Genomic DNA, 24,572 nt, shown 5'->3' on the forward strand with positions numbered 1-24,572 from the left:
TAAAATAAAGAAAATATCAACAGGGTGCGCTTTCAGCCGTCTCAGTCTCCGCGAAAATATCACTAAAATGAACTGAAACTCCGCGAATACTGCACACACACACACACACATGAGAAATATATCTATAGAAGGCTTAAAGGGTCTACTTTTAAATGATGCAAGTCACAAAACAAACATTCTCAGTTTATGTAATCCGTGTGAAACCAAGGAGAGGCACAGAATTTCTGTCACACTTCATTATCTGATAATGACCTGAGGCAAGACACGCCCACATGCTATTCACAGGGAAAACAGTCTGGGTAATCTACATACAAGGCCACGCCCCCCAGACACCAGCTTGCTGTTGCAGTTTTACCCTGCATGTATGTTTTTGGACAATTGCTGAATGTCTGTTTTTACACTTTTTATTTACCTTGAACTGTTCCTGGGATTCTTGCAAGTGACTCGAGTTATTCTACATAAACTACAAACAAAGAAATATGTTTTTGTCCTCAAATTATTTTCTTGTAGCACTTTCCTCAATCACATACCTGACTGAAAGGGGTAATTATGTAGTTCATTATGCGGGTCTTTGTGTTCTCTGGTGTGAATTACAGCATTATTCATGATCATTCACACCTCCTCGCATATGGCCTTTCTAAACAAAAAGTGTCTTAGAAAATTTAAATGAATGTATTGTTTTCTGTGATTAAGTGAGCAGGATGAGTGTCACATCATTTCAAAGTAAAATCTCCAGGCTACAAGATCCAGGTCACAAAAGTCTTGTACACAAATGTTATGAATGTGTTTTGTGGTCTTGTTTCAGTGACTTATTTTTTTGTTGTTTTCAATAATCACGCATAACTGTTATTTTCTCCAATATACAAACTTATACACACATGCTGCTCACATATTATTGTATTTGTGCTGAATACAGTGTAATCAGACTTTAACCATTTATATGTTTATATGTAACTGAAATATACACAAATGTCAGGACATGTCAGAACTTCTTCAGGGCCCCAAAACACCTGCAGACTCCTAAGGGTTAAGGATAGAGATGGAAAGGTGCTCACAAGTGAGGAGAGTGTATGGAGGAGATGGAAGGAGTACTCTGAAGAGCTGATGAATGAGGAAAATGAGAGGGAAGAAAGAGTAGAAGGGATGAACTCTGTGGAACAGGAAGTAGATAAGATTAGAAAGGATAAAGTCAGGAAGGCTTTGAAGAGGATGAAAAGTGGAAAGGCAGTTGGTCCTGACGACATCCCGGTGGAGGTCTGGAAGTGTCTAGGAGAGGCAGCAGTGGAATTTTTAACTAGTCTGTTTAACAGGGTTCTAGAGAGTGAGAAGATGCCTGAGGAATGGAGAAGAAGTGTATTAGTGCCGATCTTTAAGAATAAGGGTGATGTGCAGAGTTGCAGCAACTATAGGGGGATAAAGTTGATGAGCCATACAATGAAGCTCTGGGAAAGAGTAGTGGAAGCTAGGTTAAGGAAGATAGTGGAAATTTGTGAGCAGCAGTATGGCTTCATGCCCAGAAAGAGCACAACAGATGCAATTTTTGCTGTGAGAATGTTGATGGAGAAGTATAGGGATGGTCAGAGAGAGTTGCACTGTGTGTTTGTAGACTTGGAGAAAGCGTATGACAGGGTGCCAAGAGAAGAGCTGTGGTACTGTATGAGGAAGTCAGGAGTAGCAGAGAAGAATGTCAGAGTGGTGCAGGACATGTATGAGAGGAGCAGGACAGTGGTGAGGTGTGCTGTAGGTCACAGAGGAGTTCAAAGTGGAGGTGGGACTGCATCAGGGATCGGCTCTGAGCCCCTTCCTGTTTGCTATGGTGATGGACCAGTTGTCAGAGGAGGTCAGACAGGAGTCTCCTTGGACAATGATGTTTGCAGATGACATTGTGATCTGTAGTGAGAGCAGGGAGCAGGTGGAGGAAAACCTGGAGAGGTGGAGGTTTGTGCTGGAGAGAAGAGGAATGAAAGTCAGTGGTAGTAAGACTGAGTACATGTGTGTGAATGACAGGGAGGGAAGTGGAACAGTAAGATTACAGGGTGAAGAGGTGAAGAAGGTACAGGAGTTTAAGGACTTGGGGTCAACAGTCCAGAGTAATGGAGAGTGTGGGAAAGAGGTAAAGAAGCGAGTGCAGGCAGGTTGGAATGGGTGGAGAAAGGTGTCGGGAGTGCTGTGTGATAGAAAAATATCAGCGAGAATCAAGGGGAAGGCGTACAGGACAGTGGTGAGACCGGCCATGCTGTATGGTTTAGAGACAGTGTCACTGAGGAAGAGACAGGAGTCAGAGCTGGAGGTAGCAGAGCTGAAGATGTTGAGGTTCTCTTTGGGAGGGACACGGTTGGACAGGATTAGGAACGAGTACATCAGAGGGACAGCTCATGTTGGATGTTTGGGGGACAAAGATAGAGAGGCCAGGTTAAGATGGTTTGGACATGTCCAGAGGAGGGACAGTGAGTATATTGGTAGGAGAATGTTGGACATGGAGTTGGAGCTGCCAGGCAGGAGGAAAAGAGGAAGGCCAAAGAGGAGGTATATGGATGTAATAAATGAGAATATGAAGCTAGTGGGTGCAAGTGTTGAGGATGCAGAAGATAGGGATAGGTGGAGAGAGATGATTCGCTGTGGCCACCCCTGAAGGGTAAAGCCGAAAGAAGAAGAAGAAGGCACATTTTTGGAGCTGTCAAGGATCTTCCTCTTCTGCTAAGTGAGCAGCCTGCAGTGCTACAGCACTCAGGTGCACTTTGAAACCGGTCTCATGTGTTTTCTTTATTTACATTGCAAAATGAGATAAACTGTGATTCGCTCTGGATAAGGGAGTCTGCCAAATGCTGTAAATGTAATGTAATATGTCTTGATTAGCCTCAGTGTCTTGAGTTTGGTGAAGTGCAGTATACAGTGTGTCCCGTTTCCCTTGTTCCCTTGCCTGCAGTTACAGATTCATTTGATTTGTCTTGTTTACTCTTGGTTTTGATCCTCGCCTGATTTTGCCTCAGCCTAGTCTTCGATAGATCACCCAACCCTAGCCTGTGATTTTGACCTTGTTATTTCCTAATGCTTTGGACTGCCTACCATTCTTAATAAACTGCCCCCTGCAATAGAAGATTTATGTTATATTATTGGAATATAGAACATACATACAGAGCATTGTTAAGAAATAATAAAGTTAACTAATGGTGAAACACAGTAATTACTAATGAACAATGTATTAATGAAAAAAAGTTTATTTATTACTTCATTTTTACTCACTATTTTTAAGACACTGGAGAGCTAACTGCATTTGTGGAGCTGGCCTCTATCTCTGCTGGAGAAAATGCCATGGACATTGATAAAGTGTGCTGTTTCAGAGATGCCATATCTGCTGCTGCACCACTCATATATCAGCTGTCTGAAAAATCTGGAACTGAAGATCTCCTGCAAGCTATCAACAAGCTTAAATGTGCTTTGAATAGTGACCAAAAACTGGAAGCTAAACTAGTAAGTTTCATTTAATATGCAATCTTTAACACTGAAAAAAAGCATTATTCTCTCCTTTGTAACATTAGAATGACGGTTGTTAGCGTTTGTATAATTTTCTCACATTTTTTTATGTGGCAGCTTTATGGCCAAATAGTTTAAATTATTTGTTTTCCTCATATACCACATAATGACAGAGCAAAAAAAACAGATTTGTTCTAAATTTTAAATGTATTAAAAAGAAATTTCACAGTGACATAAGTATTGAGACCATTTGCTATGACACATGAAATTCAGCTCAGGTGCATCTCATTTATCTGAATCATGTTTAAGATGCTTCTATACTTGGAGTCTACCTGTGGTAAATTCATTGGATTAGATATGATTTGAAAGACCTGTCTATAAGGTGAAAAGAATTGAAAATGCAGATCAGAGCAAAAACTAAGCCATGAGGTCTAAGGGAACTGTCTGTAGAGCTCAGGGATGGGATTGTGTTGAGGTCTGAGCTACAAATATTTCAGTTTATTGAAGGTTCAGTGGCCTCCATAATTCTTTAAAGGAAGAAGTTTGGGACAACCTGAACTATTCCTAGACCTGGCCGTCCAGCCAAGGAAGTGGGAGCTATAAGAGAGGTGACAGAGAACCTGATGGTCAAGTGGCTTTAAAGATTATGTGTGGAGAGGGGAGAAACCTGCAGAAAGTCAACCATCACTGCAACATTCCACTGATCTGGGCTGAATGTTAAAATGGCCAGACAGAAGCCTCTTGCAGAAAAAGAATCTAAATTGCATATTTGTTTACCTTGATCACATGAAACCACAGTTATGCATTTAAAAGATCTCTCACTCTTTAATACATTATGAATATTATAACATTTAACAGAAAGACTCCTGTGCCAACATGGAGTGGCTCAAAATTGCCTATGAGACTCATGGTTCTGTTGAGAGGTCGTCTTTGCAGCAGGCCACAGATATAAACGACAGCGGGATTTACATCATCAAAATTCCATCTGAAGCTCAAACAAAGGTAAAATATTCTAATCTGTTACTTTCTTCACTGAGGCTTGTAGCTGTCTATTGAAGATATTACAAAGATACTAGATATGAGATTCTCTTTTCTTGCATTTCTACATACAGCTGCTCTATATATTAATGGTTTATTTTGTTATTGTTAATTAATTTTTATTGATAATTGAATTCTGAATAGAAAGAAAACAATAGCATTGCTTCAGGTCAGGAGTGGGGGAGAGGGTGGGGTAACAAAGTATTAACAGTTACACACATGGCTTCAACATACATACCAAAGAAATCACTTCATTAAATCTTTAACAAATCGATTGCAGCTGTCTTGTTATTGATGGTTTGAAATGTTGCCTTATGAAGTTGGGCTGTGGTATGTTCCAAATTTAAAACAGCTAATGAGTAAAAAAAAAATATTTAAGAAAAAAATGAAACATTTAAGAAACCTTATCCAATACTAATGTAACATCCCAACACGAACGTGAACCCTCTCCGGAATACTAATTACTCACGTGACTCACTGATTGTTTTCCCACGGACATAAATACCCCACCCATGCATTGTTTTACGCGAAGTATCGTCCTCACGTGACCTACTGAGCGTTATTCTGTGTTTGAGATTGAATTTGTGCATGATCCTTGCCTGTTTTCCATGACCAATTCCTGCCTTGTCTATGATATTGATTTCTGTGTATGACCCTGCCTGTTTCTCTGATTACACGCTTCATTTTGTGCTTTTGGTTTTGTTTTCTCGTCCCAGTGTTTTTTCTGGTTTTGACTTGCGTTTGTTTTTTGACTTCGATTAAGCCTGTGTGTTTGTTAATAAAGATCTGCTTATGGATTCAACTCCTGCAGCCTCCAGCTCATCCTTACAGGATACTTTGCCAATGGAGAATCCAGTGGATTTATAAGCCACTATCGTCCGCCAAGGACATATGATCCATGCATATCAAGATCAGGTCGTGGAGCTACAGGCCACCAACGCGCAGCTGCAACAACAACAGCCTCAAGCCCAGGTATCTATCGCTGCTCCTCCTGTTTCTCAGCCACCTGCTCCTGCTGCATGTAGCTTAACTCCACAAATGGCACTACCAGAAAAATTTGATGGATCAGCTGATCGTTGCCGGGAATTCCTTTGCCAGTGTGCTAATTACTTTGCGCATCAGCCAGAACTGTATAGCAGCAATACAACCAAGTGCGCATTCATGCTGTCTCTACTCACGGGCAGAGCTCTGGACTGGGCATCGGCAGTATGGGATGCAGATCCACAGGTTAAGACTTCTGCTGATTATTTCGCTGGGCAGATCCATGAGGTTTTTGAGTATCCAGCCGGGGGTAAAGACATTTCTGTGCAGTTGATGGAATTACGCCAAGGCTCGGATAGCGCCGCCGATTACACCATAAAATTCCGTACCCTTGCAGCTCAATCTGGGTGGAATGATACAGCTCTCCTGGCCGTTTTTCGAGGTGGTTTGAACCCAGTTCTACAGGCTAAAATGGTGTGCCGAGATCCTAACACCATTCATCGGAATGGCGATCCAGCTCGACAACCTGCAATGCCAGCACTGTGTCACTGCTTCCTCTCGTCTTCCACCACATTGCTACCAGGATATCCCAGCTGCTCCAGAGGATACTTCTGAGCCCATGCAACTGGGAAGAGCAAAAGTGTCAGAGAAAGAACGCCAGCGCCATACCAACATGCGCTTATGCTACTACTGCGGTCAACCAGGTCACCAAGTGTCACGTTACCCTGAGAAACCAACCACATCTCAGGTAGGAAAGATTAAAAATTCTGCTAAGGTATCTTTATCGTCCATACTGCACTATGCTGATCATATGTTTCCCATCTCAGCGCTACTAGACTCTGGGGCAGCCATCAACCTCATCAATAGCGGCCTCGTAGAGAAACTACACCTTCCCACTACACCATGCATCCCTCCTTTACGAGTGACGGCCATCAACAACCAACCTATCGGGAGGGATTCCTTTATCGTCAGACTTAACCCCTTGACCTCCAAATCGGGCTTTTTCACTACGAGAGGACCACGTTCTTTGTCATCTCCTCGCCTGCTAACCCCATCGTTTTGGGCCTGCCCTGGCTACAACAGCATGAGCCTCGCATTTCCTGGAGAGACGGGGAACTGAGGCACTGGTCTCTTCACTGCCAGTGCCATTGTTTCTCTCCCACCTCACCACGTCTGTGCTTTACCACAACAGTAGAAAGCCCCAAACCCAATCATGCAGTCAGAATACCCAAGGAATATGAGGACCTGCGCGAGGTGTTCAGTAAGGAGAGGGCCTCTCATCTTCCACCGTATCACCCTTGGGATTGTGCTATAGAACTGCTACCCAATGCCATGAAACCCAAAAGCCGGGTCTACCCTCTATCACTGCCAGAGACTCAAGCCATTGAAGATTATATTGAGGAAGCACTAGCCTCTGGGTTCATTCTCCCCTCTACATCACCTGCTGCTGCCGGTTTCTTTTTTGTGGAGAAGAAGGATGGAGGCCTTCACCCATGTATTGACTACAGAGGTTTGAATAACATCACCATCCATTACCCATATCCTCTCCCTCTGGTACCCGCAGCTCTAGAACAACTTTGAGGGGCCACGATTTTCACCAAGTTGGACTTACGGAGCACTTATAACCTTGTGCGAATTAGGGAGGGGGACGAATGGAAGACGGCCTTCCACACGACCCGGGGACATTACGAGTATCTCGTCATACCCTATGGTCTCACGAATGCCCCCACCATTTTCCAGTCTCTAGTTAATGAGATTCTCAGGGACATGTTAAACAAATTCATCATTGCATATATTCATGATATTTTGATTTACTCCTCTTCCCTCGAAGACCACACCTGCCATGTACGCCTCGTTTTGTCCCACCTCCTACAACATCACCTCTATGTTAAATTAGAAAAATGTGAGTTTCACCATACCACCATCGCCTTCCTAGGTTATGTGCTCTCACCAGGGAAGGTGGAGATGGATCAAGCCAAGGTCCAAGCTGTCTCCAAATGGCCTGAACCCATCACAGTTAAGGATTTACAACGCTTCCCGGGGTTTGCTAACTTCTATAGATGCTTTATCAGGAACTATAGCATGATTGTCGGGTCCACTAACCTCTCTTCTTAAACGGAAGCCTAAGAGACTGTCATGGACAGACTGAGCATGTGACGCATTTCAAAAACTCAAAAACAGTTTCAGCACAGCCCCGATCCTACGTCATCCTGATCCAGATAACCCCTTTGTTGTGGAAGTTGACACCTCCAGCTCGGGGATTGGGGCAGTCCTGTCGCAATGCCAGCCAGATTCTGGGAAACTCCATCCATGTATGTACTTCTCCAGGAAACTAACTGCAGCAGAGGCAAATTATGACATGGGCAACCATGAACTCCTCTCCATTAAAACCGCCCTGGAAGAGTGGCGCCACTGGCTGGAGGGAGCATGACACCCCTTTCTGGTTCTTACAGACCACCGTAACCTTGAATATCTGTGGGGTGCCAAGCATCTCAACCCCCGTCAGGCCCACTGGGCACTCTTCTTCATGTGCTTCCACTTCTCTGTCACATACTGTCCAGGATCCAAGAATGGCAAAGCTGACGCGCTCTCCCGTCAAATGGAAATGAACAACTCGCAGTCTCAGTCTGAACCCATCCTGCTATCCTCTGTTATCTGAGGAAATCAGGAGAGCTCATGTGGAGGAAGCTCCACCCACAACCTGCCCTGTAGCAAAGCTTTATATACCCGCCACTCTTCGTCATAGAGTTCTACAGTGGGTGCACGAGGCACCCAGTAGTGGCCATCCGGGTATTCGCCGTACCACAGAACTCACCCAGTGCCGTTTCTGGTGGCCCTCTCTCAGATCCGACGTAGTGGATTATGTGAGATCTTGCTCTACCTGTGCCCAGTCATGCACCAGCCGCCAGCTTCCCAAAGGGCTGCTTGAGCCACTGCCCATCCCACACTGTCCCTGGTCGCACATCGCAGTGGACTTCTTGATGGATCTCCTGGCCTCGGACGGGTTCACTGCGATCCTAGTTGTCACTGACCAGTTTTCTAAAGCCTGCAAACTGATACTGCTCAAAGGATTACCTACAGCCATGGAAACAGCAACCATGCTCTTTCACCAGGTCTTCCATCACTACAGTTCTCAGTTCACCTCACACATTTGGTTCTGTTCTGTTCTCAACTGGGCATTAATGTGAGCTTGAGTTCTGGGTACCACCCACAGTCTAATGGCCAAGTAGAAAGATTTAACCAAGAAATTGGGAGGTTTCTCTGCTCCTATTGTAGCCGCCAACAACACCGCTGGAGCGAGTTCCTCCCCTGGGCTGAATATGCCCAGAACTCCCTCACCCACTCGTCCACAAGGCTCATGCCATTCCAATGTGTCTTAGGTTATCAACCACCATTGTTTCCCTGGTTTGGAGAGCCCTTCTCTGTCCCTGCCATAGATGACTGGTCCAGACGCAGCCAAGAGGTATGGGAAAGAGCTCACATCCATTTACAGAGGGCTATTAGACGGCAGAAAGATATGGCGGATGGCTGCTGCCGTCCACACCCCACCTACAGGGTTGTCTACTCGTAACCTGAAGCTCCAACTCCCTTGTTGTAAGCTGAGCCCATTCACCATCATCCACTAGGTCAACGCAGTCTCCTACCGTCTGCAGCTGCCACTCACATACTGAATCTCTCCCACCTTTCATATCTCTCTTCTTAAGCCTGCCTATGATCCCCCATCTAAAACCCCCAGTCAGGACGAGCCTCCACCTCTGCTGGACATTGACGGGGCCCCGGCCTATCGAGTACGCACTCTACTGAACTCCTGTTCGCATCTGCAACCACATACAGTATCTGGTTGAATGGGAGGGCTATGGTCCTGAGGAACACTCCTGGGTGGACTCTGCTGACATCCTGAACCCCTCCTTAATGGAGGAATTCCACTCGACTGACCCAGACCGTTCCACCCTTGGGGTAGACCACGCCATAGAGCACCAGGAGGTGTTCATAGAGGGGGGTCTATGTAACATCCCAACACGAATGCGAACCCTCTCTGGAATACTAATTACTCACGTGATTCACTGATTGTTTTCCCACGGACATAAATACCCCACACATGCATTGTTTTACGCAAAGTATCATCCTCACGTGACCTACTAATTTGTGCATGATCCTTGCCTGTTTTCCACGACCGATTCCTGCCTTGTCTATGATATTGATTTCCGTGTATGACCCTGCCTGTTTCTCTGATTACACACTTCGTTTTGTGCTTTCGGTTTTGTTTTCTCGTCCCAGTGGTTTTTCCAATTTTGACTCACGTTTGTTTTTTGACTTCGATTAAGCCTGTGTGTTTGTTAATAAAGATCCGCTTATGGATTCGACTCCTGCAGCCTCCAGCTCATCCTTACAATGAAACACTGTTATTATTTAAGCTCGAGTATTCTCAAATAGTGCTAATATTTTAAAGGCATTTTAAATTTACAATTTAAGAATACAATATTAAACATGTAATTTGGCAAAATATGGTTTGGTTGTACTAAATGACTTCCCTAATGAATTCCCTAATCATGCTTCATTTTGTTTTTAAGATTAATCTGGAAAATTGCCTCACATTAAAGTGCAAGGAAAAATTGTCTAATGTAGAGGATACAAAACACAGAACATACAACCTTGCTGAGCTTCAAGAACTGCACAACAAACTGATGCTGATCACTGTCAGTGTTAAAAACCGAGAAGATGAAATCACAGCCTACACTGAGGTAGGTTTATGTACATAAAAATAAAAATTAAATAATATTGTAATACTGTGAACAATTTCTCACAAATAAAAATGTTGCGGAAAACTGACACGTAGTCACCTACAGTAAATAACCTTGGCTAAAATAATTAAGAAATTTAAGAAATTTACTTAATAATTAAGTATTTAGTCTGTAAGGTCTTTTAATGAACAGGCCATTACTATATATTCTCGTATTGTAGAATATTTAATGTATTACTATGGAATATCATGATACACATTTGTTTTAAACCGTAATTTTACATCCCTACTCCTGTTAATCAAGACCTTCAGTAACATGAACTTTAAAGGCATCTTTGTTGAAACTAAGCTGTGCAGAGCAATAGATCTACCGCAGTGTTGGGTAACAGCTTGCCAGCAGGTATTCTTCCAGAGTCACAGTTAGACTTTTATTTAATTTTGATCTCAAAACCTTTCACAGATGCAATAACACTTCAGTCTACAAACTCTTCAGTAGCTCCTGCATCTCCGTGAAAAAGCTATAGTATTTATCTATTTTTTCAGGTTTTGGAGCAGATAATAAATGTGGGAGAGTGCTTCCTTGACCTCCGTGATGCTGGACATATTCTCTTTCAAGACTGGGAGATGACCGCCTACTGCCAAAAAGAACATGATATTAAAATATGGGTAAAATTTGGTATTACAAATGTAGAGATCAAAGGTAAAAGGCCGCTGCTTGATGAGTTGAAAGGACTGTGTGAAAGCATGAGAAGCTGTCTCTCTGAATGGTTAAAGTATATGGAGCTGAAAAGGAACACATACTACTGCTTGAATTACTTCACAGCAAAACAGCTAGTCTATCTGTGTCGCTCTGTGGCCGAATTTCGCATTGAGTGGAAGAACATTAGCACTAGTCTTCTTAACATGTTATCCATCATGAAGGACAACATTAATGAAAGTGACGTGCAAAATGCTCTCCTCAGAGCACTCGAAACCCCAGTTGAAAGCGCTGGATCCCAAGCATCACTCGAGCTCAAGAAGTTCCTCAATGATTATCCAGACATGATAGAGTATTGTCTTGAGACCGGTTTTACAGAGGAACTGATAAAAGCAGCAATAATCTTTTGTGAAGAAGATGAGCAAGAAGCAGAAGGCAATAGAGACACGAGGTCTATAGAGGAGTACCGAGACAGTGTGATGCAATGCATTGATGATCATCAACATGATGAAGAATGGGTCGAGGAATGGTGTGAGAAATATGAGACAAGACGAGATAATGTCCTTAAAAATCAAATGAAATTCAAAGGTGGACTCACGACAGAAGAAGAGTCATTTTCCATGACAGAGGAGCAGATTGCAGCAGCATTTGACCACTTGGAAAATTCTGATGAGAAGATCGTTATGCTTTGGAAGACATACCACAACAAACTCTCAGGACTCGTATCAGACAAGTTTGTCGACTTAGATGTTCTTGGAGAAACCATGAACCATCTTGCCAAATCTGCAGAAGTGACTGTGAAACGAAAAGTACCAATCAGCTTGGAAAGAGGAAAGCCCAACCTGATTTCCTGTAAAGATGTTGAAATGCTTCCACTTTGCTTATCACTGTACAATGATAAAGAGCAGCCATTGCCAACCTATGATGAAATTCTGGTCTGTACCTCTGAGACGACTGCAGAAGAGGTGGAACTGATCATCAGGAGAGCTGTAGAGCCTGGCAGCACACATGAGAAGATCTACTGCTTACTGAATGCAGACAAACTAAATCATGATGTGTCTCGGAGATTCGAATCCATTTTTTACAAAAAAACTCAGGAGGCACATGTCCAGGGAGGCGTGTTTAAGAACGATTACCAATTAATTGTTTTCTGTGACTCCAAGGCATATCACAGTTATGTTGCCACGGCTTTTGACATGTTTAAGAGGACAGTTACTGAGAATCACAATCAAAACGTGGAAAATAAACAGTACCTCCTACACAAGCACCAAGCATCCTCAGAAGGTGGAACTGCATTTACAGAATTGAACCAACCTGACAAATTTCAGCTGAAAACCAAACTCATTTTCTCAGAGCATGCAGGCATGGGTAAGAGCTCTTCTGCACCCAGACTCATTTCATTATTTAGATTTTTTAGTTATAATGTTAAAATATGTAAATATCTGAATGAATACAAATTAAATATAACTTATAAAGCTAATACCAATTGGAAATGCCATTTTCACTTTTGTGTGTGTGTGTGTGTGTGTGTATATGTGTGTGTATGTGTGTGTGTGTTTCAGGTAAAATGATTGTTTAGGGTCTTTGTCCTTTTTTGACTTGTTTTCTTTTTTAAATGTGTTCTACAACAGGAAAATCCCTGTATGTGAAAAATCTTGTGAAAGTGTCTGAAGAAAACCTTAGAAGTGCAGGATTTACTCATAAAACAATACGGATAAACCAGTCACACCTGAGGACTGAGGACATTGCCTCTCAGCTGCGGCAGTATGAGGACAAACCCACGGACAGAATCCCAAGAATCTTTCACTTTGACATTCCTCCTGTGGTTAGTATTTTTATTTTATAATATGTGGACAAAGCAGACAATATGTATTTTTGATACCCTAATTTAAACCAGAATAGGATGCTTTTTAACCGTATACTAACTTTATATTTCTGGCATTTCACAGACACCCTTATCCAGAGCAACTTATACACTGAACAAAATTATAAACACAGCACTTTTGTTTTTGTCCCCATTTTTCATGAGCTGAACTCAAAGATCTAAGACTTTTTCTATGTACACAAAAGGCCTATTTCTCTCAAATATTGTTCACAAATCTGTCTAAATCTGTGTTAGTGAGCACTTCTCCTTTGCCGAGAAAATTCATCCACCTCACAGGCGTGGCATATCAAGATGCTGATTAGACAGCATGATTATTGCACAGGTGTGCCTTAGGCTGGCCACAATAAAGGTTCACTCTAAAATGTGCAGTTTTACTCTATTGGGGGGGTCTGGGGCAGGTCCGAAAACTAGTCAGTATCTGGTGTGACCACCATTTGCCTCACGCAGTACAACACATCTCCTTCGCATAGAATTGATCAGGTTGTTGATTGTGGCCTGTGAAATGTTGGTCCACTCCTCTTCAAGGCTGTGCGAAGTTGCTGGATATTGGCAGGAACTGGAACATGCTGTCATATACGCCGATCCAGAGCATCCCAAACATGCTCAATGGGTGACATGTCCGGTGAGTACGCTGACCATGCAAGAACTGGAATGTTTTCAGCTTCCAGGATTGTGTACAGATCCTTGCAACATGGGGCCGTGCATTATCATGCTGCAACATGAGGTGATGGTCGTGGACGAATGGCACAACAATGGGCCTCAGGATCTCATCATGGTATCTCTGTGCATTCAAGATGCCATCAATAAAATGCACCTGTGTTTGTTGTCCATAACATACGCCTGCCCATACCATAACCCCACTGCCACCATGGGCCACTCGATCCACAACGCTGACATCAGCAAACCGCTCACCCACACGACACCATACACGCTGTCTGCCATCTGCCCTGTACAGTGAAAACCAGGATTCATCCGTGAAGAGAACACCTCTCCAAAGTGCCCGATGCCATCGAATGTGAGCATTTGCCCACTCGAGTCGGTTACAACGACGAACTGCAGTCAGGTCGAGACCCCGATGAGGACGACAAGCATGCAGATGAGCTTCCCTGAGACAGTTTCTGACAGTTTGTGCAGAAATTCTTTGGTTGTGCAAACCGATTGTTGCAGCAGCTGTCCGGGTGGCTGGTCTCAGACGATCTTGGAGGTGAAGATGCTGGATGTGGAGCTCCTGGGCTGGTGTGGTTACACGTGGTCTGCGGTTGTGAGGCCGGTTGGATGTACTGCCAAATTCTCTGAAACACCTTTGGAGATGGCTTATGGTAGAGAAATGAACATTCAGTTCACGGGCAACAGCTCTGGTGGACATTCCTGCAGTCATCATGCCAATTGCACGCTCCCTCAAAACTTGCGACGTCTGTGGCATTGTGCTGTGTGATAAAACCGAACATTTTAGAGTGAACCTTTATTGTGGCCAGCCTAAAGCACACCTGTGCAATAATCATGCTGTCTAATCAGCATCTTGATATGCCACGCCTGTGAGGTGGATGGATTACCTCGGGAAAGGAGAAGTGCTCACTAACACAGATTTAGACAGATTTGTGAACAATATTTGAGAGAAAAAGGCCTTTTGTGTACATAGAAAAAGTAACCACTAATATATAACATCCCCCAACTTAAACAGTAGTCTTTTGGCTTGCAGTTCACTAAGTAGACTAATGCCGAGTTCACACTGCACTTCATTTTAGCCCTGATTTTTAAGTCCCCGGCAAGTTTTACAAAGTCATCATAAAATGCCCAAAATCTAAGGTAAATCAGAGCTCATGCACACAAGTGACAATTGCAAAGTGTGAATTAACAAAGACGCGATCTGAGCAAGTCGCCGAAGCATTGCCGACGCCTGAAATATTTGGCCTGCTAAATATCTGTATCTGTCGGCGACTCAGAATCCTGCAGTGTGAAAGGAGTTCTGACTGAAAAGTACCTCGGTGATGACCTACAGCCAATGAGAGAGTGAGATACAGGGCAGCGGACAGTTTGGGGAGGAGTTATAGACCACAATATCAGCGAGCATGGCTTCAGTTGGAGCACAATATTATAGTTCAACAGAGTTTATAGGTTTTAATCAGACAAATATTCTTATATATCAGACAAATATGTCTTATATATAATATATCAGAATAAATAATCTTTACAATAACATCAAACAGAAATAAAGCAGAAACATTTGCTTGACCAGCTGCATCAGCAGCAGGACATTGCAAAATTTTTCATTTGTTAAAATTTGTGTAACGCACAATCCTTGTTCCCCGCACTGACCATTTGGATGGTGAACTTTTTTGCGTGGTTTCATTTCAAGTCTCGCGCCAGAACTCTGACCTCACATGTGATCTTGTGTTATTTCCTTATCATTTCTGGCGTATGTTCGGTTGTGAAACTCAGTCTGTGGAGCAGACAGGGTTGTGGGTGATTCTTCCTATTGTAAAGTCATGCAGTGTGAAAGCTCCTGTCACTGATCCATCGTGCAGTGTGAACACAGAGTCTGAATGCTAACACAGATAGCGGTGCAGTGTGAACACAGAGTCTGAATGCTAACACAGATAGCGGTGCAGTGTGAACACAGAGTCTGAATGCTAACACAGATAGCGGTGCAGTGTGAACACAGAGTCTGAATGCTAACACAGATAGCGGTGCAGTGTGAACACAGAGTCTGAATGCTAACACAGATAGTGGTGCAGTGTGAACACAGAGTCTGAATGCTAACACAGATAGTGGTGCAGTGTGAAAACAACCGTAATCCGACCACTTTGAAAATCGTGCATTAACAATTTCGATTTCAATTTATTTGTATAGCGCTTTTAACAAAGAGCATTGTCTCAAAGCAGCTTTACATAAGAAACAACAAAAGAAACAAACACTAGTCTTTTAGTTTACAGTTTACTAAATGTGCCCATGAAGTGCCTAAGAGCTGTCACTATGGCTGTTTGATGACACTGGTAGTTAGCTAAATATACAGCAGGATATCTAGTTGTGTGAGTTGGAGTTTGATTTTGGAGAAGACATGATGGCTTGGAGTTGCTGACTGCTGACAGAGGCAGTTCTGTGACACTGCTTTGTGTTGATTCATTACTAAAGGCTGAGAGAGATTCTCCACAACTAGTCTGCTGTGAACACAACTCTACTGTACTGTATATACTTCACTTTCACACAATTTGAATCAATTCTGTGTTCAGGTGACCAGAGGACTGTACACCTTTCTGCTGCAGCTGTTTGTGTTGAGGAGTTTCCAGAGCCCTGATGGGATCATATGGAGATATAATGACTCCCATATTTATTTGGTGGAATACACAAAGCGAAAGCACAGGGAATGTGACCGGCACAGCTCTGAGGTAATCACTCTGCTAAATTATTTTGTGAACTTATTGCGGTAAATATATTTTAGTTTAAATGCCAGAAACTGCTGACTTTGTGTTTGGACTGGATTAGACTTTATTATAATAAATTTTTATTTTATTAACACACACACACACACACACACACACACACACACACACACACACACACACACACACACACACAACAGCTTACCAACTGCTTCTCTAACGGTTTTAACTGCATCTTTTGTATATTGCTTTGTTCTCTCATTTATACATCTCCATTACTTGCCTTTTGACACATATACTTTATTCATATTTAATTTCTATACTATAATAGCATTGTATACTATGTAAAAGAGTGCTTAATCTGTACAGGCATGATAACACACATTTAGAAAAACTAACTTGGTTGGAGTTAAAAACTTTTATTAATCTTACAGTTGAATTATGACCTGGATTCAAACATTTAGTAAAAACTGTATAACTTCTGTACCTATGTTTACTCTCAGATTTCTTCTCAAGTAGAAGATGCATTTTTGGAAATGTTGCCAACTGTGAAGTGTCTTTCCCCTGAGGAAACCCTGAGACACCTAGAGCAGAAAGGATCAGATGATAAAGACTACCAGCTCATGGATGACAGAGAGTTTCGTAGTGAAGCCTTTCAGCGCACTTACCAGTACTTTAAAATCTACAGACAAAAACAAGACCAACTGGAGGGCTTCTCTTTCCGTCCAGGATCTGTTGAAGATTCACCAAAGGAATGGTTGGAGTGTCTTCTGCAGTTCTGTGACATTAAAAACCCATCTTGGGGAGAACTGAGAAACTTCACACACTTTCTCAACAGCCAGCTGAAGAAATGTGAGCAGTCTATTTTTTGTAGCCCTGCTCTAAAAGATGACCTGACAGGCTTTAAAAAATTTGTTGTGAAATTCATGATGACAATGTCCAAGGATTTTTCCATGAGATCTCTGAAGACATCGGATGACAGTGACGAGAAAGCAGAAGATGCAGCAGCAGAAGACACGGTTCTCGAAGAATTTCAGCTCCGAAGACGATGGGAACAACAGGCACATCCTTACATCTTATTCAATGCAGATAATGAGTCCATGACATTTTTAGGGTTCCACATTCACAATTTAGATGCAGTTGATGCTCGGACTAAAGAGGTGGTGGAAAAGAAAATTATTGATAAGAGACTTTTTAGCCAGTTAAAGGCACAAAGAGTGCCATTTAACATTAACTTTGAGGAAATGGACCGTGCTGAACAGCTTGCTATTGTAAGCAGAGTGTTAGGAGTCAGTAGCCTGTATGATCCAGATGATACGTATCAGTTGACTTTAGATAACGTGATGAAAATCCTTGCAATTCACCTTCGATTTGAATCGGACATTCCTGTGATCATCATGGGAGAAACAGGATGTGGAAAGACCCGGCTGGTCCAGTTCATGTGTGACCTGCTGAGATCAAGAAAGGAGAGACAAAACCTGATTGTGGTGCGAGTGCATGGAGGCACATCAACAGAGGTCATTTACCAGAAAGTGAAGAAGGCAATCGAGATCTCAAAGGACAACGAAAAGTATGATTTGGATACAGTTCTGTTTTTTGATGAAGCTAATACAACAGAGGCTGTTAATGCAATCAAGGAGGTGATGTGTGACAAGACTGTGAATGGAGAACCGATCGATGCACCTCGCCTTAAGATCATTGCAGCATGTAATCCCTACAGGAAGCACTCAGAGGAGGCCATAGAGCAACTGGAACGAGCTGGACTAGGATACAGAGTCAGAAGTGAGAATACGGAGGAGAAACTTGGGCAGATACCAATGCGGCAGCTGGTCTACAGAGTTCAACCATTACCACCAAGCCTTACTCCTCTGGTGTGGGACTTTGGGAAGTTAAATGAGCACACACAGGAGCTCTATGTCACACAGATGATCAAGACTTTCTTTTGCAAAGAAAAGCTTCCCAATGCTGGACATCAGGTTTTATTTACAAAGGTAATCTCCGCCTCTCAGAAGCATATGGCAGAGTTAACTGATGAATGCAGGATGGTCAGTCTCAGAGACATAGAGCGATGCTTGAAAACTGTCATGTGGTTTTATCAACAAAGGCACAAATTATTTAAGGAAATCAACAAAATTAGAGGAAACAAAGGAGGCATTGATGATGATCTGGTTCGGTCTCTTATACTTGCAGTCGCCGTCTGCTACATGGCTTCACTGGAGAAACGAAATGAGTACTTGAAACAAGTTTCAGAAGCTTTCTCTCTGTCCTGCAGTGATATTCTGACAGAGATTGAGCTTTGTAAAGATGCATTCATCTCAAATATTGACTGTCCATCTTCAGTGGCAAAAAATGAAGCTCTGAAAGAAAATGTATTCATGATGGTTGTGTGCATGAACTTAAGAATCCCTTTGTTTCTGGTTGGAAAACCTGGAAGCTCAAAATCTTTGTCCAAGACAATTGCTGCTCATGCAATGCAGGGCAAGGCTTCTGCAAATGATCTTTTTAAAGGATACAAGCAGGCACAGCTGGCCTCATTCCAGTGCAGCCCACACTCATCTCCTGAGGGGATCATCTCAATATTCAGGCAATGTGCACAGTTCCAGAAAGACAAAAATTTGAAGGAATATGTTGCTGTGGTAGTCCTTGATGAAATTGGATTAGCTGAAGACTCTCCAAAAATGCCACTGAAAACATTACACCCCCTTCTGGAATACGGATGTGTTGATGATGAAAGTCCAGATGAGTTCAAGAAAGTTGGATTTATTGGAATTTCCAACTGGTCATTGGATCCAGCAAAGATGAATCGTGGTATTTTGGTTCTGAGAACATCTCCTGAGACAAAGGAACTGGAAAACACAGCTTGTGACATTTGCTCAAGTGTTAAGGAACCAGTCAATACAGAGATTAGATTTTTGATTCCATATCTTACCCAGTTCTACTTGAAAGTGCTTAAAGAACAGAAAAGTGAATTCTTTGGACTCAGGGATTTTTACAGTCTTGTAAAGTTGCTTATGTCTTATGCCATTAAAGCAAATGGCCGTCCATCAGATGAAGATCTCACCAGAGCTGTGCAAAGGAATTTTGATGGTTTGGATTCTCTCAATGTTCTGGAAATATTTTCTACTATTTATAAATCAAGAACTAATACATGTGACACAGTCTCACTGCTCAGAGAAAACCTGGACATAGGGACTTCCGGATTTACTTCCAGGTACCTTCTGCTGCCAACAATCAATCACTCTGCTCTTCAGATTTTAAAATCCCAGAAGATCATTGATGAAAGCAATGTTGAAATCATCTTCGGTTCAGGATTTCCACATGATGAGGAATACTCTCAGGTTTGTCGCACAGTAAACAGAGTAAAAACATGCATGGAGACAGGAAGGTCAGTTATCCTTCTCAATATTCAGAGCCTTTATGAGAGTCTCTATGATGCTCTGAATCAGTGCTACGTAAAATTAGGTGGGAGTTACTATGTCGACCTGGGGCTAGGGTCCCATAGAGTTAAATGCAGAGTCAAAGACGAGTTTCGACTGATTGTCATTGAAGAGAAGAGAACAGTGTATGAGCAGTTCCCAACACCGCTGCTGAATCGACTGGAAAAACACTGCTTGGAGATGACTAATATTCTTCCAGACTATGCTCAAGACATGAAGACTGAATTGGAGGACTGGCTAAACTTATTTGTGACACAGGATTCAAATGAAAGTGAGCAGCTCATCACCACCAGGAAAAAGTACGACTCTATAGTTGGCTACACAGAAGACACATGTGCATCTATCCTTCTGGAGTGCTGTCCACAAATATTGTTCCAGGAACTGGATCAAGATGAGAGAAAGGAAGTTCTTGAAAAGGCCCAGGAAATGCTTCTTCAGTGTGCAACTCCAGATTCAGTTTTGAGAGCAACAAACTACATGGAGGAAAGTTCTGAGAGATTTCTAGAGGTGTATTTTGCAAAGCAGTCACATGGCAACCTAATAGAGGCTTTAAGAAAATACAGAGAGACTGAAACCGATGGAGTTTGCCTTGAGGTGCGCTTTACTTGTGTATTTGTCACCACATTTTACTTCATATAATTTTATATAATCATCTGTTTAATTTATTATTTTATTATAATTCATCTAAAACAGGTATCTACATATTCTCGACTGCTCAATAAAAGAGATGTGGAGAAAATCAATAAGGAGCTTGACATTGCAGAGAGTGATTCCTGTCTCTTCCTGCTGAATGAATTTTACACAGAGCAGTCATTTTCTCAGACTGTGAGGTAATGATTTTACTGGCTTATGAAAAATGTGTTATACTCATTTTACAATTATTTCTGATCAAACAGATTCACCTATACCATTATAAAAGATAAACTTTAGACTTGTTGGTCCTTGCCAAGGTTGTGACAAAAGTGATTTTGTTTCTTCCAGTGAATTTCTTGTCTCTGATGCAGGAGCACGCAAACTCCTGCTACTGCAGTCTTACTTTAATGATCCAAAACAAAGTCAGCGACTTCTCTTCTGTGTGAGGTAAAAACAAAAACCTGTCATTAATGTATCACTATATGTGCATGGGTTTTGCATGTTTTTCAGTATTTTATGTCCTTATAACAGAATTGGACACATCTTAAAATTGTCACTTAAGAAGTAAAAGAAAAAACAACAACTAAAGAAATCAGGCAGTCGGTGTCTGCGACGGGTTTTTAACCAAGTATTATAAATGATCAGTTGTCAAGATCCTCATATGACAGCTGAAGCTCTTGCAGCTCATATTCATGAACTAATTGAAACTCCAATAGATTTTGGTAGATTAATATAGATTTGGTAGTTAATATAACAACAAATGGACCTAACGGTATAAAAAATAATTAGTCCTGTATTGCATTAAAGTGTTATTTTATATATTCCATGGTTATGCCTAATTGGTATTTGAACTACAGTATATTTCCCATCAGCCCCCACACATCTCACTCATATATCACTTGTGTTTTTAATTTCACTTTAATTCGCACCACTAAGTTCTGGTTTCTTTTTGTTTCTCTTTCTCATGCTTCTGCTGATGCTGCATATTGTTTGCTTTGCCTTGTTCATTGTCTGTATATGTAATGAGGCAGAATCCACATGCAGATAAAACGTGGTTTAATATAACCAAGAGCAAGGCACAAATCCAAAACAACAGGCAAAGGCAGGATAAAAAACAAGCAAACATATCTAACCCGCAAAAACACAGTCAGCGTAGTGAACAAACAAACAAGGGCAAATACAAAAAGCAATAAGTCCAATAAACCCAACAGTGGTCACAAACACGGGAAAGGAAAATACAATACAATGGCCTGGTATGCAGCATAATGATGATACTTCTCTTTTGAGCGACTGTGTGAGCATGCTTAAGAGTCTGTAACCCTGGAAGCACGAGACCGGAAGTGCACCCCGTGACCCGTAACTTTCAGAACTTGGGTGAGGGTTCCCTCCTGCGGGTTGTAGGGGAAATTACGGGTGTGATTGTAACAGAATCCCCCCTACTAGGAACACCAATGTACCTAGGGCTCAACTTGCGACACGTAAGCTTAAGGCACAGGCTTTTGGTGGAGAGCCACAACATTTGACCCAGTTGATATTGGGGTTGTTATTGGCTTAGATGTGCTGGTACACACTGGAATGGTGTGAGGCCATTAGAGTACTATGCCCAGGGGAGGAATTCACTCCACCCTTGTTGTTCTTTGCTGCAGTACATCTGTAGGTAGTGCCCCAGCTCCTGGTTAAGCCTCTCCACTTACCCCTTAGATTGGGGCTGGTAGCCTGAAGACAGACTCAAATTAATCCCCAGTTTCTCGCAGAAGGCCTTTCAGACGTGCAAGGTGAATTGGACCCTTCTGTCCAAGACGATATCCTCTGGGACACCAAAAAAACGGAACACATGCTCAAACAGTATGGTGGCGATTTCTATGGCCATGAGAGGACTTTTCAGGGGAACAAGCTTACAAGCCTTAGAGAACTGATCTACGGCCACCAGGATGAACCCATGGAAGCTGGGGAGATCGGTGATGAAGTCCACTGCCAGATGGCACCACAGACATGTGGGTACAGGGATAAATTCCAAGAGTCCGGCTGGCAGCTGGCATGGGGCCACCAAAAGCAAGGGCCACCAGAAGGTGTTTTGGTGTCCTGTATTGTGGACACTATGGACCCACACCTACACTGGGGATGTATAGTCATGATAGTCATGAAGGGGGAACACTCCAAGGTTGGCGCTTCGTCTTGGGCTTGATGGATCTCCTCCATGATGTCCCAACTTATCAGTGGCACAATTACAGAGGGGGGCAGAATGGGTTTGGGTGCAAGTGAAAAACAGTGCCCATTGTGCTTGCCTGGGGTTGAGTCGCTAGGCTCCTCTGTGGGAGTCAGCTTTCGGGAGTAGAAAGCACAGGGGTGGAGCTTCCCTGGGTCTCCGTAGCAGTGCGACAGTTCAGCCCCTATTCCACAGCTAGAATCGTCTATCTCAACGATGAAAGAGAGGTTAGCTCGGCTGCTGCTGATGTAGCCCAAGAATGTGATGGTGTGTTGGTGAAACTCACGTTTCTCTTTTTTAACAAAGAGGTGTTGCTAAAGCAGGTGATTAAGCACCAAATGGACATTGGCGACATGAGTGTTGTAGTCCTTAGAGTATATCAAGATGTCATCGATATAAACGATGATGCATTGGTTCAGGAGGTTCTTGAACACCTCATTCACGAACAACTGGAAGACTGCTGGTGTGTTTGTTAGCCTGTAAGGCATGACCAGGTACTTGTACTGGCCCCTGGTTGTTAGGAATTTTCCCCTTGTCCCCCTCCCATATCCGCACCAGCTTGGTAAAGAATCTGGCCTCCCTGAGTTGTTCCAGGGCCGGAGGCACTAGGGGAAGTGGGTAGGGGTGCCAGAGCGTTATGACATTCAATAAATGTCATAAATAAATAAATATATAAAATAAATAAAATTAAATTCTAAACAGTAGGATGTGCTGATTCAACTACTGTTTTATGTGCTGCTGAATATTTATTTTGGTAGACATCATAAATTTAACTAAATTTGCAGTGATTGTAATAATTACAAGTAGGGCTATTCATACAGCAATATACTGGTAATATACCAGCCTCTTATTAGAGTCCTTGTGTCCAAAGATGGAGGTCTAGATGCTGCTCAAAACCCCTAATTTCTGACTGTAAATATAGCGCAGTAATCACATAATGTCTATTAATAGTTCATCTAAAAGTTGTATAAATGTGTGTAACTTTCAGACACAGCATTTCACGGATCAAACGTTCAGTCTCACATGGATCTGCCTTTGACGTCGTGCTTCTTACAAGGCTCCCTCGGATTTCAGGAGGCTGTGGATATATTGCTACATTTGGAGGTTATTCCTGTTATATAAATGTTTTGATTTGCATAGTGTAGTGAGTAATCAATTATAAAATAGCTTTTATAAGTAATGTATATATACCTGTTCACTGTGATTCGACCCTGAACTACTGATCTAGCATGATGATTTATTGACTCCAAAGCACTTCTGTAAGTCACTCTAGATAAGGGCTTCTTCTGAATGTCAGAAATGTAAATGTGTCTCCTTTTAGATGGTTGGGTTTCACTACACATGGATGAACTAATTGTAAGTCCAGGATTTCCAGGAGACATTTATGATCTGCAGCAATGCATGACTGTCTCAGAAACGCTCACAAAATGTTCCATCTCTGCAGCAGGTAATGTTTATACAATATTGCAACCTGCATTCGGATATTAATTCCTTTTTCCCTGTAGTCTACTAGAGTTATATTATAGTCATATAGTGTTTGTATTATAGTAATAATGTAATAAAGTAATTATTTTGCATATTTACAGACAATCCTGACATGGATAGTTCGAAAACCACATTTTCTGAAAAACAGGTAAGCTGTCTGTGTGTGTGTGTGTGTGTGTGTTCTCTTCTACTGCCCTCCTCATTCAGCGTCTGCAGATGTAGAGGGATCTGTCCCACTGTGGTACCATGTGGGACTGGACCATGACTCATAATTATTTTCCCTGGGTTTTTGATGACTTGTGATAAAGTGTGCGTTTTGTTCATAAACTTGTGTGTGATTGAGCTAAGATTTTTAACAGTCTGTTAACAATGTTTAAAATATCTTTTTGTAATTAAAATATGTTTATTCCTAATTTTCCCTGCAGCATGTCTTGGTTGACACACACTTGTTAATGAAGAAGTCTTTACAGAAGGGTATTATGCAGCTGTGTGACAAAGCAGATAACACTCAGAGAGCAACAAAACGTATAGAGATTCTCCATGGGCTGCTACAAAACAAATACTCAGGTGAGACGTCCACTGTAAACAAGTCCTTATTGAGTGACTGGAACTAAT

The 24,572-nt window shown here is 42.3% G+C and overlaps 1 protein-coding gene across 1 annotated transcript in view; it reads left to right on the plus strand.

The window, feature by feature from the left end:
- Positions 1-24,572, plus strand: part of LOC131343381 (E3 ubiquitin-protein ligase rnf213-alpha-like) — a 96,828-nt gene that overhangs the window by 44,169 nt on the left and 28,087 nt on the right. Inside the window, exons 26-38 of the mRNA XM_058375029.1 lie at positions 3,254-3,471; positions 4,333-4,476; positions 10,065-10,235; positions 10,778-12,299; positions 12,563-12,756; positions 16,047-16,202; positions 16,700-20,227; positions 20,327-20,463; positions 20,615-20,713; positions 23,461-23,576; positions 23,794-23,919; positions 24,059-24,105; positions 24,383-24,524. Of these exons, the coding sequence (XP_058231012.1) occupies positions 3,254-3,471; positions 4,333-4,476; positions 10,065-10,235; positions 10,778-12,299; positions 12,563-12,756; positions 16,047-16,202; positions 16,700-20,227; positions 20,327-20,463; positions 20,615-20,713; positions 23,461-23,576; positions 23,794-23,919; positions 24,059-24,105; positions 24,383-24,524 (6,600 nt within the window). The remainder of the gene's footprint in view (positions 1-3,253; positions 3,472-4,332; positions 4,477-10,064; positions 10,236-10,777; positions 12,300-12,562; positions 12,757-16,046; positions 16,203-16,699; positions 20,228-20,326; positions 20,464-20,614; positions 20,714-23,460; positions 23,577-23,793; positions 23,920-24,058; positions 24,106-24,382; positions 24,525-24,572) is intronic.

Source organism: Hemibagrus wyckioides, linkage group LG22, assembly GCF_019097595.1.
Source record: "Hemibagrus wyckioides isolate EC202008001 linkage group LG22, SWU_Hwy_1.0, whole genome shotgun sequence".
In the NCBI taxonomy this organism is placed as follows: Eukaryota; Metazoa; Chordata; class Actinopteri; order Siluriformes; family Bagridae; genus Hemibagrus; species Hemibagrus wyckioides.